Source organism: Castor canadensis, chromosome 8, assembly GCF_047511655.1.
Source record: "Castor canadensis chromosome 8, mCasCan1.hap1v2, whole genome shotgun sequence".
Classification (NCBI taxonomy): Eukaryota; Metazoa; Chordata; class Mammalia; order Rodentia; family Castoridae; genus Castor; species Castor canadensis.
Window position 1 is genome coordinate 98,479,519 of NC_133393.1, and position 18,124 is coordinate 98,497,642.

Here is an 18,124-nt window from a genome sequence, read left to right on the forward strand (position 1 = left end):
TCCTTTTAGCTTTATTTTTCAAATAGGCTCTCACATTTTTGCCTGTGCTAACCTGGACTGCAATTCTCTTATTTAAACCTCCTGCACAGCTGGAATGACAGGCAGGACGCATCACCACATCCAGCTTATTAGTGGTGATGGGGGGGTCTTACCGTTTACCAGGGCTGGCCTTAAACTATGATCTTCCTGACCTCCATCTCCTGAGTAGGTAGGATTATAGATGTGAGCTAACACACCTGGCCAGCATTTTGGGGTTTTTTTTTTTTTAAGACAAAACCTGACTATGTATTCCAGACTGTCTTCTAACTCATGATCCTCCTACCTCAGCCTCCCAAGTGCTGTGATTACTGGCATATGCCACCATACCCAGGACATTGTGTAACAATGTTAGCTGCAATCCCTGTTCCAACCCAATAATTTTTTTTAATATAGGTGTTTACAGCTATTCATATGAAACTGCAAAGGGTCCTAAATAGTCAAAACAACACTGCAAAAAAAAACAACATATGAAGACCTGCCAGGCACACATGGCTCACATGTGTAATCCTAGCTAAATCAGAAGGCAAAGATCAGGAGGATCCCTATACCTCCTGATTTTATAACTACAACGCTACAGTAAAATAAACAGTGTAACACTGGCCTAAGGACAAGCAGATACCAACAAAAATGAGTCAAGGCCACTCCAGGCAAAAAGTTCACTTTCATATGTGGGCAGTTTACTGTATGTTAATTATACCTTAATAAAGCTCTTCTTTTAAAAAGATGGGGAAATGAAAATAGAGCAAATGAACTCATGCTAGCCACTTAGTAACCGAAGAAGCAATATTAATTTACCTGAGTGTACAAACAACACTTGGCAAAATGACATGGAAAACCATTCAATTTGAATTGATAAACTTAAAAATATTCCATTTAACCTACATTATCATTTCAGAGATGCTCACCTTCACTTTTTACTGATCTTCAAACAGCAATACTAGAAACACTCCCAGTTCTCCTCTAGATTTGACAAGTACTAAAATTAATGTGATCTGTAAACAAGTATTTAGATGCAGAAAGAAACTCCTGTAGGAAATCCTAATTAGGTTCTTTAAAGCTGAAAATACCTGTGAACGGTATCTCAAGGGAGAAAATACCAACAAGAAACTTATCTTCATTAATCACCTCTTAAGAAATAATTCCCTAGTTATAGATATTTATCTTATACAGATTTTAATGCAAACAAATTTAAACTATTTCAAAACTTTTTACCTACTTTATAAAAAGTTAGAAAAGTTGTTTTCTGGGGGAGAAGGGAGAAATGACTCAAACAATGTATGCACATGTAATGAATAATAAAAAAAAAAAAAAAAAGAAAAGTTGTTTTCTGGGTTTGTTTAGTTTGGTGTGTGCGATGAAATTCAGGGCCCCACACATGCTAAGCACAGGGGTCTATCACTGAGTTACCCCTCCAGCTCAAGAATTAAGACTTTTGCTTTTTTGTTGTTTTATTTATTTTTGCAATACTGGGTACTAAAATTCAGTGCCTCTTGCATACTAAGCAAACACTGAGCTACATCTCTATCCCCTTTTCTCTCTTTTTTTTTTTTGAGACAGGCTCTCCCTGTGCAGACCAGTCTGGCCTCAACATTGTGATTATCCTGCCTCAATCTCCTAAATTCTGGGATTACAGGTATGCATCACCACACCCAGGTCCTAGAAAAGTTTTATGGCTAAAAATCCTAAACTAGGATCTCTACTTCTTAGCTGTTGTGAGGTGAGTAGTTCTTCTCTACAACATCCTTCTACCATGACATGTTCTACCTTACCTCAGACCCAGAACAATGGAGCCAGCAACCATGAACTATAATTTCTGAAACCGTCAATCAGTTAACATGGCCTCTTACTGTCAACATTAGCAGGAGATTTTGAATGCTCATGGAGTATGCTGAACAAAATAACACACGATTAATTCAAGCATAAGAGAAATGGACTCGAGAGACACGATAACACAAAATGTATGAGGTTGCTGCTGATGTAATAAAGCACGCTGTTTTATAGTAAACTTTTTTAATAAAAAGAAGGAATATATGCTAAAACAATGATAAATGTATGTATGGTTAAATAAATAAGTCACTTATTATTATCATTACCAAGTATTGTATGTGCTAGACTTTTATATGACTGGCAGTATAGTAGGTTTGTTTACACTGGCATCATCACAAACACATGAGTGATACATTGCACTACAATGTTAGGATGTTTACAACAATACTAGGCAATAGAATATTTCAGCTCCATCATAACTCTATGGACAACCATCACTGTTAACCAAAAACCTCATTTTGGCTGCTTTCTATTTTGCTTTCCATTTTAAGCCATTCTATCAAGTAATTTATTTAATATGTATATATTTTTTCTAAATTTTAAACTGATCACCTTCTCCTAAACTTCCTACTCATACTTTTTTTTAATTTAAAAAAAAAACCCTGAACTGGGAGATGAGGGTGCAGCTCAAACCAGGCCAAGTACAATGCCCTGAGTTCAATCCCAGTGCTCATTATAGGCTCATGCCTATAATCCTAGATACATGGGAGGTTGAGATCAGGAGGATCTCTGAGAGACCCAGGCAATAAGTCCAAGAGTTCCCCATCTCAATCAATAAAAAGCTGGGTATGGTGGCACACACCTGTCATCACAGCTACACAGGAAGTGTAGGTAACAAGATTATGGTCCAGGCCAGCCAAGGCATAAAAGCAAGACCCTATTGGAAAAATAATTAAAATAAAAAAGGCTGGGAGTGTGGCTCAAGTGGTAGAGTGTCTGCCTAGCAAACACAAGGCCCAGAGTTCAATCACATTACTGCCTAAATAAATAAATAAGTAAATTCTAGATTGGATTTTTCTTTACCAAAGGTATGCCTTTTGTTTTAAAGACAAATAAAAAGTATGGTGAAAGCCAGGCATGGTAGAGCACTACTAAGATCCTATTGCTCAGAACAAGGCTAGAAGATCGTGAGCATGAGGCCAGCCTGGGCATCTATACCTAGAGAGACCCTGTCTCAAAACAAACGGGAAAAAAAAAAAAAGTATAATGCATTCAGTAGCAGGAAAGAGTTATGAAAATTCGGGTCAAATTTAGTCAATTAAAACCACTTTAAGGCTGGGGACATGGCTCAGCTGGTAAAATGCCTGCCTATCAAGTGTGAAGGCCTGAGTTCAAACCCCAATACTGCAAAACCAAAAAAAAAAAAAAAGAAAGAGAGAGAGTAGAGGAAAACCACTTTATATTCATGATATTTATGGCAGGTGAACAAATGATATCATCTAATCCAAGCTGCCAGCATCTGTCAATCTCTCACTTTGGCTGGAGCCAAACAGGCTTTATTTTTTAATTCAGCTGAGCTGAACTCAATTCCCCCTTCCCCTACTAGGGACTGAACCTAGGGGCTCTTACTTGCTAGGCAAGTGTTCCAGCATGAACTGAATCTTGATATACTTCCTAAATCTCAATTTCTTCATCTACTAAATGGGCACAATAATTACTTCCAACCCTATGGGGTTGTGTGAAGATTAAATGATAATGCAGGTATAGCACTTAGTTTATATCCTGGTACACAGTACACAGAAAGTATCCCATAAATGTTACCTATTATTACCTGAATAAATGTTCAGCCTCCATGAGTCCAGGGCTGGAATGGCATCACATGTAAGAAACAACTTTAACCTCAAAAAAACAAAACAAAACAAAAGGTTAAAAGCCATATTATATCTTAATATATTGAGACCCTCAGAGAAAATAAAGAGACCCAATTCAAAATCTGCAGCAGCACTTTTTAGTATCTTCTTTCCCAATTTCTTTTGTTTGCATTTCTCATAGTCCTGCACCTGCCTTGAACCCTCTAAATAGCCATTACCACTCTCAATTCACAATTTTAAAACTCTGCTCACTTGGCTCTATTAATCCCCTCTTCTAATAAGCAGTCCTTGTCCCACTTTCCAGACTTACTTCTTGAAATTCTTCAGCTGCTTTTTTACCCACCATCTTTTCACACAAGTCAAACTGAGCAAGCAAGTCCAGAATCTCTCTTATTAGCACAAATAAAGAAGAGGTCAGAGACAGAACAAACACATAATTTAATATTCCCACACTCCAAATGCAGGATTCATCATTATTATTATTATTATTATTGTTACTATGATAAGACCCTGAGGGCTGGTTGTTGCTGAATCTTCTTCAAGAGCCCAGAGTGCTGAGTGCCACAACTGGAATCCTTAACATACCCAAACCAGTCTATACTCTTTGGTACCCTCAAAACACCTAAGCCCTACTGTGTTCTATGCTGAAGTGAGTATTCCTAGTGCACCACTTTTGTTTCACAACTCTAATCCATAACAAATGTCACACCACTTAAGTCTTTCCTCTCAATGTTTTATAGATTTCCATGAAAAAGTTTTTTTGGGTTCTTTATAGCCCCTGCACCACAGGGTTTTGGCATCAGGTATGTGTGGTAGGTGGTTAAAGTTGGAAAGGTATGGCCAAAGAGAATACTTCTTTCCATGAAATGCCTTGTTCTCTCCCATGCAGGGAAATTATCAGCTGCCTGTCCCCAAGAGCCCTCAAACCAGGTCCCAATAAGTGATTTTTAAGTGGACCCAGTAGTTGCATTCTGAGAGCCTTGCCATACCAAGACATACTTCTCCAACTCTTGAGTCAGAAAATGGAGAGCAACACAATTCAAAACACACACTAGTACTTATTGCTTATTTTCTGCCCTAATTATAATTTTATCATAATTAAAGGTAGAATACTTTTTGAAAGAAATACCCTAGACATCCTACAGTGAGTTCTTCCAGAGATACATGTTGTTAATTCCAACCATTAGCTTTCTCATTCAACCCATTCCCTCTCACCAATGACATCCCATCATACCGGACAATGACTACAGAACTCTACAAAATCTGGCCTCTGTCTATTGGACCAAATCCTTCCCACAAGGCCTTTTCTATCAGTCTCTGCCCAAGAAATGTAGGTTCTGCCTCCCCTTTAAGGAATAGCTCATAAGTCACTGCAAAGACGTCTTCCCTAACCACTCAATCTTAAGTATCCCCTCTCTTTCACTCCCTTGCTGTCTATCACATCACATTTACTTTCTTCATAGCATTTATCATAATCTGTAATTATTTATTTGGAAACTGCCTATCTTCCCAGACAAAACTGTAAGCACTTTGGGGGCAGAAATTTTGTGTATCTTGTTCATATATACCAACAATGCTAAATAGTGTTTGACATGCAATATGTACTGCAATAATTTTCTATTTGTCTGATTAATTTATAAAACTAAGTACTTCTTCTGAAGTAAACAGGCTTTTTAAGGTTTGTAAATCTTATCTGCACAGCCAATAAGATGGTCAAGCTATCAACCCTGTGTTCTCATCTCCATTCTAACAATCTGCCTTGTAGTCTCAGAAATCTCCCTTTCTCTGATGGTAAAATTTACCTCAGGGGAAAATAAAATGGTAATCTATGGCTCTGTGGGATCCAAATCTGATCATCTCAGGCAGCAGTAACTGCCAAAGATCTGGCTACTTACCACTGCATTAAGAAGTGCCTCACAGTCCAAAATAACTTAAGCTAAACTAACCAAAGTTGCAAAAGCCTGTGAGACAATCACTGTGCTTTCACCAAATACCTTAAAGATAACCCCACAAAAGTAGGAAGGTCAGCCATCTGATTGGTAGAACATTCTATAAAGCTTTAATAATGACCCTGTTACTGGGCGCCAGTGGCTCACCCCTATAATCCTAAATTACTCAGGAGGCAGAGATCAGTAGTACTGAAAGTCGAGGTCAGCCTGAGCAAATAATTCAAGAGACTCTATCTTAAAAAGACCCAACACAAAAAAGGCATGATGGAGTGACTCAAGTGGTAGAGCACCTGTCTAGCAAGCATGAGGACCTGAGTTCAAACCCCAGTACCACAAAAACATAAAAAATAAAAATAATGATTCGGTCACTGAAGCAGGCTAGAAGGAAAGTTCGGGACTTACATGTTTATGTAGGTTGCCCACGTCTGGCTCAGGGATGGCCCAGACCACCCTCATCTGGTGGGGAACTGCCCATGCCCCACCCCACTCACTGACTGGATGGGAATCACCTGGTTCCTTCCATACTGTAGATTAGTGTAAATTTTAAAAGTACCTGCCAGCAGGCCCTACCTGTGTCCACCATGCTCCCTTTTGTATTTCTCTTCCCTAACTTTTAAAGGGAGTTTACCTTTATACCCAAGTGTCCTGCAATGGATTTTTCCCTTAGGACACAAAGGATTTGGAAGTCTTCTGATCACAGACTGAACTGGCACACTTAACACTACCAGAAAAACAGATACTTTGTCCTACACTTCTAACCAGATGTATTTAACAGCCAACATCCATCTTTTGCAATAAAATGTCTATTCTTATCAAATTATCCCTGGTTTGGGCAATAGATAAATCAGAAACTACAGTTAGCAAGTCCACCTGTCTGGGGCCCAAGACAATTAAATGTGAGAAGTGCAATAGCTTCTAGTCACCCAGAGACAAGTTTTAATGATATTAACAACTACAACACTTAGGCACACCAAAATGCTAAATCTGAAAAACATGTCATTTTCAATGGTGCACCAATACTGAAAATGACTCTCCCCTCCCCCCAAAATAGTTTCTTTTTTTTTTTCTTTTATTATTCATATGTGCATACAAGGCTTGGGTCATTTCTCCCCCCTGCCCCCACCCCCTCCCTTACCACCCACTCCACCCCCTCCCTTACCATCCACTCCGCCCCCTCCCTCTCCCCCCCCACCCCCTCAATACCCAGCAGAAACTATTTTGCCCTTATTTCTAATTTTGTTGTAGAGAGAGTATCAGCAATAATAGGAAGGAACAAGGGTTTTTGCCGGTTGAGATAAGGATAGCTATACAGGGCATTGACTCACATTGATTTCCTGTGCGTGGGTGTTACCTTCTAGGTTAATTCTTTTTGATCTAACCTTTTCTCTAGTTCCTGTCCCCCTTTTCCTATTGGCCTCAGTTGCTTTTAAGGTATCTGCTTTAGTTTCTCTGCGTTAAGGGTAACAAATGCTAGCTAATTTTTTAGGTGTCTTACCTATCCTCACCCCTCCCTTGTGTGCTCTCCCTTTTATCATGTGCTCATAGTCCAATCCCATTGTTGTGTTTGCCCTTGATCTAATATCCACATATGAGGGAGAACATACGATTTCCCAAAATAGTTTCTAAAGTCATCTGAATCTTGAACAATGGCTCCTACTTTTCTCTGAAGTAAGGCTATGATAGCTACCATAATGAGAGCCCAATAAACTCAGGGCAAGGGGCTCACTGTGCTGACATTGTCACCTCACCTAGGACTTCTGCTGATTCATCCTGACAGGTCACTGACAACTCAGCCTTGCCCAAGATTCTTGCTTATTTCATACACAAAAACGCTGCTCAAGACTACAATCTAGACACCGTCTCCATGGGCTGGTGGAGTGGCTCAAGTGGTAAAAGTGCCTGCCTAGACACCGTCTCCTATGGAGTCTTTCCCTTCCTCCCTTCATTGGGCACCTAGCAAGAAAAAACCTTTTATTTCAGGTAACTTTCATTAGCAACTCTGAATGACTAACAAACCATGGAAGGGCTCAGAACAGAGTCCATAAAAGGACCAGAGTGTTAACCCTCAGTAATCACCAGCTTAAAAAAGATCAAAATTACCTGGAGAAGAAATATAATCTTTTCAACATTAACAGATATGTTGTATTGTTATGGTAATTTGGAAAACAACTGTGAAGATAGTCCCTGGCCATATCAAGTAGTCATAGAAGACATCCTTTAACCAAGTAAGCTTTGTTCCAACATTAACTTCAAAAAGAGAAACAAGTTGATACAATTTTGAAAACAAAAATTCATTTCATTTAAAAGGAATGAAAAACTGGGAACCAGTGGCTCATGCCTGTAATCCTAGCTACTCAGAAGGCAGAGATCGGGAGGATGGCAGTTCAAAGTCAGCATGGGCAAACAGTTTGCAAGACCCTATCTCAAAAATCCCCTTCACAAAAAAGGGCTGGTGGAGTAGCACAAGGTGTAGGCCCTGAGTTCAAGTCCCAATTCCACAAAAAACAAAAAAATAAAAATAAAAGGAATGAAAAAAAAAAAGAATAGGGAAGGGCAGGCATGACGATGCTGACGATGCACACTTTGTAAACCCAGCACTAGGGGACTAAGGCAGGAGTCTTAAGACCAGTCTGTCTCAAAAAAAAAAAAAAGAAAGAAAGAAAGAAAAGAAGGAAGGAGGGAAGAAGGAGAGGGAGAGAGGGAGGGAGGGAAGGAAGAAGGAAGAGAAGGGGAGGATGGGAAGGAGGGAGTGAAGGGAAGGGAAGGAAGGAGGGAAGGAGAGAGGGAGAGGGGAAAAGAACAAGGAAGAAACCATACCCACTTTTAACATGGCCACAATTATTTAAATTGGCTACAACTTTTTGTAGCAGTTTCCATCAAGTGGAATTAATTTCCTTATGTCTTGAATCTGCTCTGGTCTTGTGATGCTTTAACCAACAGAGGGTGGCATGAATGACACAGCAACTTCTAAGCCCAGGCCTCAAGAGGCCTTGCAACTTGCACTCTCACCCTTCTGGAACCTAGCCATCACACAAAGAAGCCAAGTCAGCCTCAGGAGGGGCCACAGCAACCTAGCTAACTGCTATAGCCCAATGCTAGACATGTAAGACTATCCAGGTCCCAACAACCCCTAAACTGGCCATCTGACCACAAACAAGTGAATGAGCCCAGATGCCACCATGTGGAATAAAGGCAAGCTGTGCCAAATTAGCACTGTCCAAATTGCCAACCCACTTAAGTCATAAGCAAACAGTTGTTTTAAGCCACTAAGTTTTGGAGTGGTTTATTCCATAGCAGTAGGTAACAGAAATACAATCAGATGAGACTAATTCAAAACATCACCAATAACCTATGGGAAATCAGCATGTGCATTTCCACCATGTAAGGCAATGAGAACCTGTAAAGAACAATATACAAGACTACCCTCCATTGATAGGACCAAGAAATTCCAGCAAAATAATCAGGTTTATCAATTTCTTCCTTCATCTATCCTAATTTATTCCATGTGTAAATACACTAGAAGACATGGGCAAACACATGTATCCAACAAAGGACTCAAATGTTAGATATATAAAGAACAAGACAACCAAATGTTAAATAATGGACAAAAAAACTTAAGCACTTCACACAAGATGAAACTTAAAAGACAAATGTGCATATGAAAAAATGATTCGACATCAAGTCATCAGGGATATGCAAATTAAAACTACAAAAAGAAAAAAAAATGTAAGAAGCTACCACTACATTAACAGATTAGCTAAAATTGAAAAGACTTGTAATATTAACTATAGTCAAAGATGTAGCACAACTAGAACTCTCATACCTTGCTAGCAAGAGAATAAATTAAAACAATCACTTTGGAAAACTGGCAATACTTACTAAAGCTAAACATACATATACACTATGACCTAGCAGCTCTTCTCCCAGGTATATAATCAATCGAAATGAATACTTAAATCTCCCATGTACAACAATGTTGTACAACACGTGCAAGAATGTTCATAATCGTATCATTCATAACACTCTAAAACTAAAAAAAAACCAATAAACAATTATGGTATAATTAGACAATGAAATATTACATAGCAATAACAAAGAATATACCATTACTATATACAACTAAATTCATTAATTTCAAAGACATTTGTTTTTGGTTACTATTGTTGTTTATTTGGTGGTACTAGGGGTTGAACTTAGGACCACACACTTGCTAGACAGGTGCTTTTACCACTTGAGGTACTCTGTAGCCCTTTTTATGTTATTTTTGAGACAAGGTCTCACTTCATGGACTAAGATCCTCCTATTTGTGCTTCCAAGCACAGCAGGAATGACAGGCATACACCATCACACACAGCCATTAGCTGAGGGGGATGGAGGGGGGTTGTCTTGTGAACTTTTTACCAAGGCTGGCCTCAAATCTTGATCCTCCTGATCTCCACCAACTGAGTAGCTAGGATTACAGGCTTCAGCCACCATACCTGGCCTTCAAAGATTTTCAATTTTGAACAAAAAGAAGATACAAAAGAGTATATATGGTTCTATTAATTTGAAATTCAAAAACAAGTAATGGTAATAGAAGTCAGAATAATGGCTACCTTTGGAAGTCATTTATGCAAAAGAGATTCTAGAGCATTTCTAATGTTTGGGAGGTTACTTCCAGGAAAAACTGCCTAACAACATTATTTGAGGGGACTTGATGGTTGTGTTCCTGCCCATTCATTCTATACACCGATGCTGCCAGGCTCAGTTCTGTTTTAGAAAAGGCATACTCTAACCTCTACACTGGTCTATAGAGCTTGGGCTTCTGTGACTACATGACCATATCAGTGTTTTAGTTTAGGACCTCATCATTTTCTACCGGCCTCCTTACCACAGTTGCACTGCTGCAAGAATGACTCTTGAAAAATATAAACACAATGGTATCACTTATGCACACTCCCTACTGTATATACACATATCTCCTTAAAGTCCTTCAATGATTCCTCGCTGCTTATAAAATAAATTCTATACTCTTTAACAGGGTGCTTTTGTGATTTGGCCCCGACTTAACTTTTCTCTCACTATGTTACCCTGACATAACAAATTACTTGTAGTTGACCTAGAAAACTGCTTCTTCTCACTTCACTATTTGGATATATGATACATCTTCTATCTCGAACAGCAGTTCTCAAAGTGAGATCTAAGACGTCAAATTAGTTTCATAATAACAAGATGTTATTTTTCAAAGTGACACTAAGATGTTATTTGACTAATATGCTATTTGCCTTTTCCACATTGACAAAAAAATTGGTAGGTAAAACTGCTAGTGTGTTCACTAAAGTCAAGACAGGAGCATCAAACTATACTAGTAGAGTTGGGTAAGTAGTTCAGAGGCAGAGTTTGCGCTTAGCATATGCAAGACCCTGGGTTTGCTGCTACAAGTACAAATTAAAAAAAAAAAAGAAAGAAAGAAAGAAAGAAAAAAGTATAATGGTGCACACCTATAACCCCAGCACTTGGGAGCCAGAAACAGGAAAATAACTAGTTCAAGGTTAGCCTGGACTACAAAGGAAGACTCTGTCTCAAAAACCAAAACAAGGAAAAATAACCAAAACCCTACACCCGTAATATTCTTCACCAATTCACACTTTCAGGTTTTTTTTAAATGATAAATTGCTTAAGAATGTCCTTGACAAAGCAATTTTAAAAATTAATAATTTTATAGTCACCTCTCAGTATTCACAGGGATTGGTTTCAGGATCACCCAGTCACCCCTCATGTCACCACCCCCGCAGATGCCGAAATCCACAGACACTCACAACTACCTTACATAAAATGGCATAGTATTTACACATTATCTTTATACACATCAGCCCTTCTCTTTTTTTTTTTTTTTTTTTGAGCCAGGATCTTGCTATATAGCCCAGACTGGTCTCACACTCAAAATCCTGCCTCAGCCTCCCAAGTGCTAGGATTGCAGGTGTGTACCACCACATCCAGTCTTCCCATATACTTTAAATCCTTTAAGCCCCAGTACAGAAAAAGATACAAAAAAAACTCTATTATAATGAGATATGTCAAACATTTAAAAGGTCTGCATAACTCAGAAAGCCAGTATTTTTTTTTTTAAGGTGGTACTAGGGTTTGAGCTCAGGGCCTACACCTTGGGTCACTCCACCAGCTCTTTTTTGTGATGGTTTTTTTCGAGATAGGGTCTCATGAACTATGTTCCTGGGGCTGGCTTGTAACCACAATCCTCCTGATCTCTGCCTTCTGAGTAGCTAGGATTACAGGCATAAACCACCGGCACCCAGCTATTTGCTTTTTTGTTTTTCTTTTTTTTGTTGTTCAGTTGGTTTTTATTCATTTATTTTTTATTTGTGAACCAATATTTTTCAATTAACCAATTCATGATGTTTCCAAATCATTTAAAGTAAAAGATCTATTCAACTTACAAGACAGATAATTACGGGCTGGTGAAGTGGCTCAAGTGGTAGAGCGCCTGCCAAGTAACCATGAGGCCCTGAGTTCAAACCCAATACCACCAAAAAACAAAAAAATAAACCAAACAACCCTATAACAATTCTCTTATTCCCAGAGCTGACCTTGACCACTCTGGGCTGAGTCCCCAATTTGGGGTCTAGGAGATGCGTGTGCCTGAAATTTCCTCATCATGCTTCATTCTCTGGACCAGGCTGAGGAAAAGAAATAAAAATTACAATAACAAAAAAAAAAATGACAAATAATTGTGGTGCCTGAGATTGAACCCAGAACCTTGCAAATGCTAGGCACATATTTTTCTAGAACTGAGCTATATCCCCAGCCTTTTTAATGTCACCAAGTACAGAAGTTCATTAATATGGTTTCAGATTCAACATTATGAGTATGTGTTTAAGAAACTACCTCTTGGCCAGATGTGATGGTGGTGCAGGCCTGTAATCCACCTACTCACAGGTGGAGATAGAAGGATTGTCATTTGTTTGTTTTGGGTGGTACTAGGGTTTGAACTCAGGGCCTCATGGTTGCTAAGCAGGTGCTCTACCTACTTGAGCCACTCCCCCAGACCATGGGTCACAAATTAGAGATTAGAATAGGCTACATACTGAGTTCAAAGCCAACCTGGACTCCCCCTTCTCACTAAATATGTTTTACAACACATCATAAAAAATGTGTTACAGATAATAATATATACAAGCTGTATTGTTATTAGAACTTAGGGCCTTGCTAGGCAGGTGCTCTATCACTTCAGCGCCATGTCCCCAGCTCCTTAGTTTTAATTTATAATACAGTTCAATACTGATAAATAAAACCCACATAAGTAAAAGCTCCTTAAAGTCCATAATAGCTTTTAGAAGAGTAAAAAGTTTAGAAACAAAAAAGTTTGAGAGCTACTAATATAGAATTTCCTCTACCCTACTTGTCCTTCAAAGACCTGCTACCCCAGACAGACTTCCTTGATAACTTAGGTAAAGTTCATCTACTATAATCACTTACAGTAGAGAACAAAGACTACATTCTTTCACAGCCACATGTAATAATGGCATGCTGAATGAACAAAGCTACAATGCAATCCATGGAAAATTTCTTGCTATAGTAGCAAAAAATTCTACTTTTCAATTATCAAGTGAAGTATTAAACATATATTCACTATAAACATTCCTCTTACTTGCCATTTCTTGTGTTGAGGTCCTATCCAACTGCATGAACAGATTCTCACATTTCATGTACAGCTAAATGTGTATGAATAACAGTTCCTCCTCAAAATATCCTATATAAAGCTTAGTCTGAATTCACAAACAATTCCAACATCACTATAAAATGCACCATAGCACTGAAATGTAATGCTCACCTGATCTCTAGCACAGATGTATTGCTTCATCCATCAAGGTGAAGTATTAAGAACTGTATTTATCAAGTATAACTTGAAGAGACACTTGAGGAAAAGACAGTGGATAGCCTTTAGCAATTCACCTGGGAAGGAAAAAAAAAATTACCTTTCAGGAACTTTGGCCCAGGTGGAAACAAACTTTCAGCAATACAGTAGTCAAATCAAATTCTCAGAACAATTCTTACTTTTCACTAGACTCTGTATCTTAATTAAGTGGTTTGGGTGACGGTGCAAAAATTAATTTGAAGTTACCCATATTCTTTCTTACTCTGAAAAGCTGACTACTGTCTATTAAAACCCCCAGAGAGATCAATTCTATTAGAGCTCTACATAGTTCTAAATTTAACCCAGCAATGGAATAGTTGGCATGCAATTCATTTTAATATCTGGACTTTTACACTGCCAGGAGCTAATTTCTTAAATAATCTTCCAGCAGTCATCCACATAAAATAAAAAACATATAAGCCATATAATCAACTGATAGATAACAATAACTATAAGCTATAGTTATAACTGGTAATTAAAATACTGTCTATAACTTCTACACATTTTTTTTTTGGCCACACTAGAACTTGAACTCAGGGCCTCAGGCTGGCTAGGCAGGCACTCTTAGGAATGGCACTTCATTCCATTCCTCCAGGAAATCTAGATTGTATAGGCTCAATATTCTAAATTTACTTTTTTTTCTTTTGCAGCACTAGGGTTTGAACTCAGGGCCTCACACTTGTTAGCAGGTGCTCTTACTACTTGAACTACTCCACCAGCTTAAATATCTGTAATTTCTGGAAATGACCACATTTCCCCCTCCAAAAATAATAATTTGCAAGATTTAAAATATTTGACCAGAACATATTAATAATATTACCACTTTCCTTACAACTTATTTACATGTTTCCACACCAAAGGAATGGATATATATATAGACAGATTTAATGTATTTCACCTTCTATGTAAAATATTTTTGAATGGGGCTGACATGTCTGATTTCACAGGCTCCCTCTTGCCTCCAAATATTCCACATCCTTCAGCATAACTTATAAAGCCCACCCTAAAAAGCAGACCCTTTATACAACTTCTCTCCAGCCATTCAAAATACTGCTCCATTCATCTATATTCTTTGATATCCCAAGGTCTTTCCTAGGCTATTCTATCTACTCGGAATGCCCTCCCACCCTACCAGAAGTATGTCTGCCTAGCCATACAAGACCCCTAAGCAGTTATTCCACCCACTCACTCACCAGCACTATTCAAATCTGCTGTCTCTCTTCTCAAAGACCCTTTTCTACCAACCCTCCTTATTCTTAGCACACCAGCCCTCTGTCCCAAGAGGATGCAGGATGCTCCTACATTCCAAGAAACATAAAAAGTCTTGCTGGGAGCCAGTGGCTCAGGCCTGTAATCCTAGCTACTCAGGATATAGAGATCAGGAGGACCACAGTTAGAACCCAGCCCTGTTAGAAGCCAGCAAATAGTTCGTGAGATCTTATTTTGAAAAAAACCCATCACAAAAAAAAAAAAAAAAAAAAAGCTGGTGGAGTGGCTCAAGCTGGAAGAGCGCCTGTCTACCATGCATGGGGCTCTGAATTCAAACCCCAGTGCTACCAGAAAAAGAAAAAAAAAAAAAAAAAAAGTCTTAAAGCAGGAACCTACTCAAATTTCTTTGTTCAAATACCAAACATTTTTCCCCAACCCATTCTTCACCTTTTCCTTATCTTAATGAAGGAGGTAATTTTTCTACTTCTGCCTTGGATTTCACTTTCTCTACAAACTCAAAAACTGTATTATCACCACTACGTACTCTCTTGCTCATTGCCCTTGACACACAAAATGTGCTTGAGTCGCTCATCTTTTAAAAAAAAAAAAAACAACTTTCCTTTTTACCCCACACTCCCTCTTACTATCCTCTCTCCATCTCTTTGCAACCATCTTGCAAGACATAGTCTTTTCTTCTTACCTCCCATTTGTTCCTCAAGCCAATGCAGTTTGGCCTCTATTCTCATCACTCCAATAATCCTGCTCTCCCTGAAGTTACCAGTGACCAGAGTGCCAAATCCAATGAGCTTTTTTCTGTCCTTATCAGACTTGACCTTTTCGCCAAACCTGCTAACTACTACTGCCTTCCTCCACACTTCACTGGTTTTTCTGATTCTTTTTTTTTTAATTATTCATTTATTCACATGTGCATACATCGTTTGGGTCATTTCTCCCTGCTGTCCTCTCCCCTTCCCCCCTCAGTTCCAGGCAAGTCCTGTTCTGCCTTTATCACTAATTTTGTTGAAGAAAAGACACAAGCCTAGTAAGGAAGACAAAGCACTTTTGCTAGTTGAGGATAGCTATACAGAAATATTCATAGCACTGCTTTCGTGTACACGTGTCATGACCCATGTTAATTCATCTCTAACTGATCTTTGCACTGGCTACTGATCCCCTTCTCATGATAACCTCTGTTGCTTTAAAGTTTCTGTATTAGCTTCTCTTGACTGGTTTTTCATTTACCTTTCTGGTTTTCTTTTCAGACTTCCCCAGATCCCACTTTGGTCACACCTTTAGCTGCCACTGCTAAGGCTCTCTCCTCATCTGCAGCTCTTCAACCTCAACATAACTTTTAGTCAATCCAAAGTCATCGTGTAAACTGAAACCATATACTACTGACTTCCAAGTCTCTCTTCAGCCTCAATTTCTCTGTCTACCTCCAGGCTAGGATACCCATCTACTTCCATGGCTCCATGGGTACCTCAAATTCAACTAGTTGAAATCCTTTTATTCCCAAACATGCATCTTCCTGTATCACCATCCACCCTGGCATAGAACCCAGAAAACCTGAATTCATTCAAGGGCTCATCCTTCTTATCCCTATTCTCTCCCCACTCTACTCCCATACCTCCGTATCTAACAAATCTCTCTCTTAAATGAATCCATCCATCCCTGTGCATGTGTATGACTTTTTTTTTTTTTTGGTAGCACTGGGGTTTGAACCCAGGGCATCATGCTTGCTAGGCAGGTGCTCTTATAACTTGAGCCACTCCACCAGCCCTTTTCTGTGATGAGTATTTTTGAGATAGGGTCTCACGAACTCTTTGCCCAGGGCTGGCTTTAAACCTTGATCCTCCTGAGTAGCTAGGATTATAGGCATGAGCCACCAGTGCCCAGCCTGTATGACCACTTTAGGGCTCAATTTCTTCTGTGGTTTACTATGACTGTCTCTAAACTGAACTACCTGATTTCAATCTATTTTCCAATTCAGTGCTCAAATTGCTACAAGTGATCTTTTTAAAAAGTAAATCCTTTCATAATTTAAGATAAAATTCAAGCTTTTCATATATTAAATAAAGGGCTTCAAGACTGGACAGCTACCTACCTCTCAAACTTTTTCTCTGATTAATCCCCACAGGCATCCTATAGATACCATGTTTGTTCATGGCGATTTGGCAAAAACATCATGCTTCTCTGCTCTACCCCTCCACCCTCACATATATGGTTCCTCTCTAGAATTTTCTTCCCCATATTTCTCCACCTAGCAAACATCTATTGGTCCTTCAAGATTCAGTTGGAGCATTATCCCCTGACAGAGTAGCTTCCCAGAATTCCATTGTGCTTCCAGAGCACCTTCTGCATTCCTCTAGCTTAGTGTTCATCAGGCTGCAAAAGTCACTGATTGAGTTCTCTAAGCTCTTTGAAAGTGAGTAGTCTGGCCAGTGCCAGTGGCTCATGCTTGTAATCTTAACTACTCAGGAGGCAGAGATCATGAGGATCACAGGTCAAAGCCAGCCTGGGCAGAGTTCCATGAGACCCTATCTCAAAAAACCCTTCACATCACTTCTTGGCCTTTTGGCTAAGATCAAGTGTAGTGTCTGTTCTTATCAGTTTAATATCTGATATGTCCTCTATCCGAGGACGTATATATTAAATATATACGCATATATTAAATGGATTTTTGGAACAGGGAGATGGAATAGGAGACTGATATGTCCTCTATCTGAGGACAATATATTAAATGGATTTTTGGAACAGGGAGATGGAATAGGAGCTTGCTCCGTCCACTCCACGCATTGACCTGGTATTGTAGTACCTCCAGGAACAATGCACCCAAAAAAAAAAAAAAAAAAAATCCTTCACAAAAATGGGGCTGGTGGAGTGGCTCAAGGTAAAGGTCCTGAGTTCAAGCCCCAGTACCAAAAAAAAAGTGAGCAGTCTGATCATTTGTTTGTTTTTGTTGTTGTTGTTTTGGTTTTCTGTTGCTGTTGTTGCACTGAGTCAGGGTCTTGCTATGTAGCCCAAGCTAGCCTCATGATCCTCTTGCCTCAGCCTCCTTAGTGTTGGAATTATAGGTATGCTCAGCTTCCCCATCCCAGCAATACTCTGTCATCATCCAGAGGGCCTCATGTGGTCAACAGTCTGTATATGGATAAGGATGAATTTGGGTCCCCTATTGTTGACAATGAGCAAACACACATTAACAAAAAGGAACAGAAAAAAGAGAGGAAACTCTTATGGCCTGGAAAACATTACAGATCAGAAGAAATGTCATGGTTGGATTAAGCCAGCCACTAACTTAAAAAAAAAAAAAAATTAGCCAGGTGCCAGTGGCTCACACCTATAATTCTAGCTACTCAGGAAGATGACGGTTCAAA

The 18,124-nt window shown here is 39.1% G+C and overlaps 1 protein-coding gene and 1 pseudogene across 18 annotated transcripts in view; one reads left to right on the top strand and one right to left on the bottom strand.

Annotated features, from left to right (window-relative positions):
- Positions 1–13,576, bottom strand: part of R3hdm2 (R3H domain containing 2) — a 119,627-nt gene extending 106,051 nt beyond the window's left edge. For 13 of the 18 annotated variants that reach the window (XM_074083731.1, XM_074083728.1, XM_074083724.1 and 10 more), the window contains exons 1-2: positions 13,455–13,576; positions 3,638–3,698 (exon numbers count right to left, since the gene is read on the bottom strand). In XM_074083731.1, coding sequence (XP_073939832.1) covers positions 3,638–3,698; positions 13,455–13,484 — 91 coding nt within the window. In that variant the 5' untranslated portion in view covers positions 13,485–13,576. Of the gene's footprint in view, positions 1–3,637; positions 3,706–12,210; positions 12,301–13,454 lie in introns of those variants that run through there. The other 5 variants (XM_074083716.1, XM_074083720.1, XM_074083719.1 and 2 more) reach the window with 4 other exon arrangements.
- Positions 13,577–17,305: 3,729 nt separating this feature from the next.
- On the top strand, positions 17,306–17,584 carry LOC141425969 (U2 spliceosomal RNA; annotated as a pseudogene).
- The last annotated feature ends 540 nt before the right edge of the window (positions 17,585–18,124 follow it).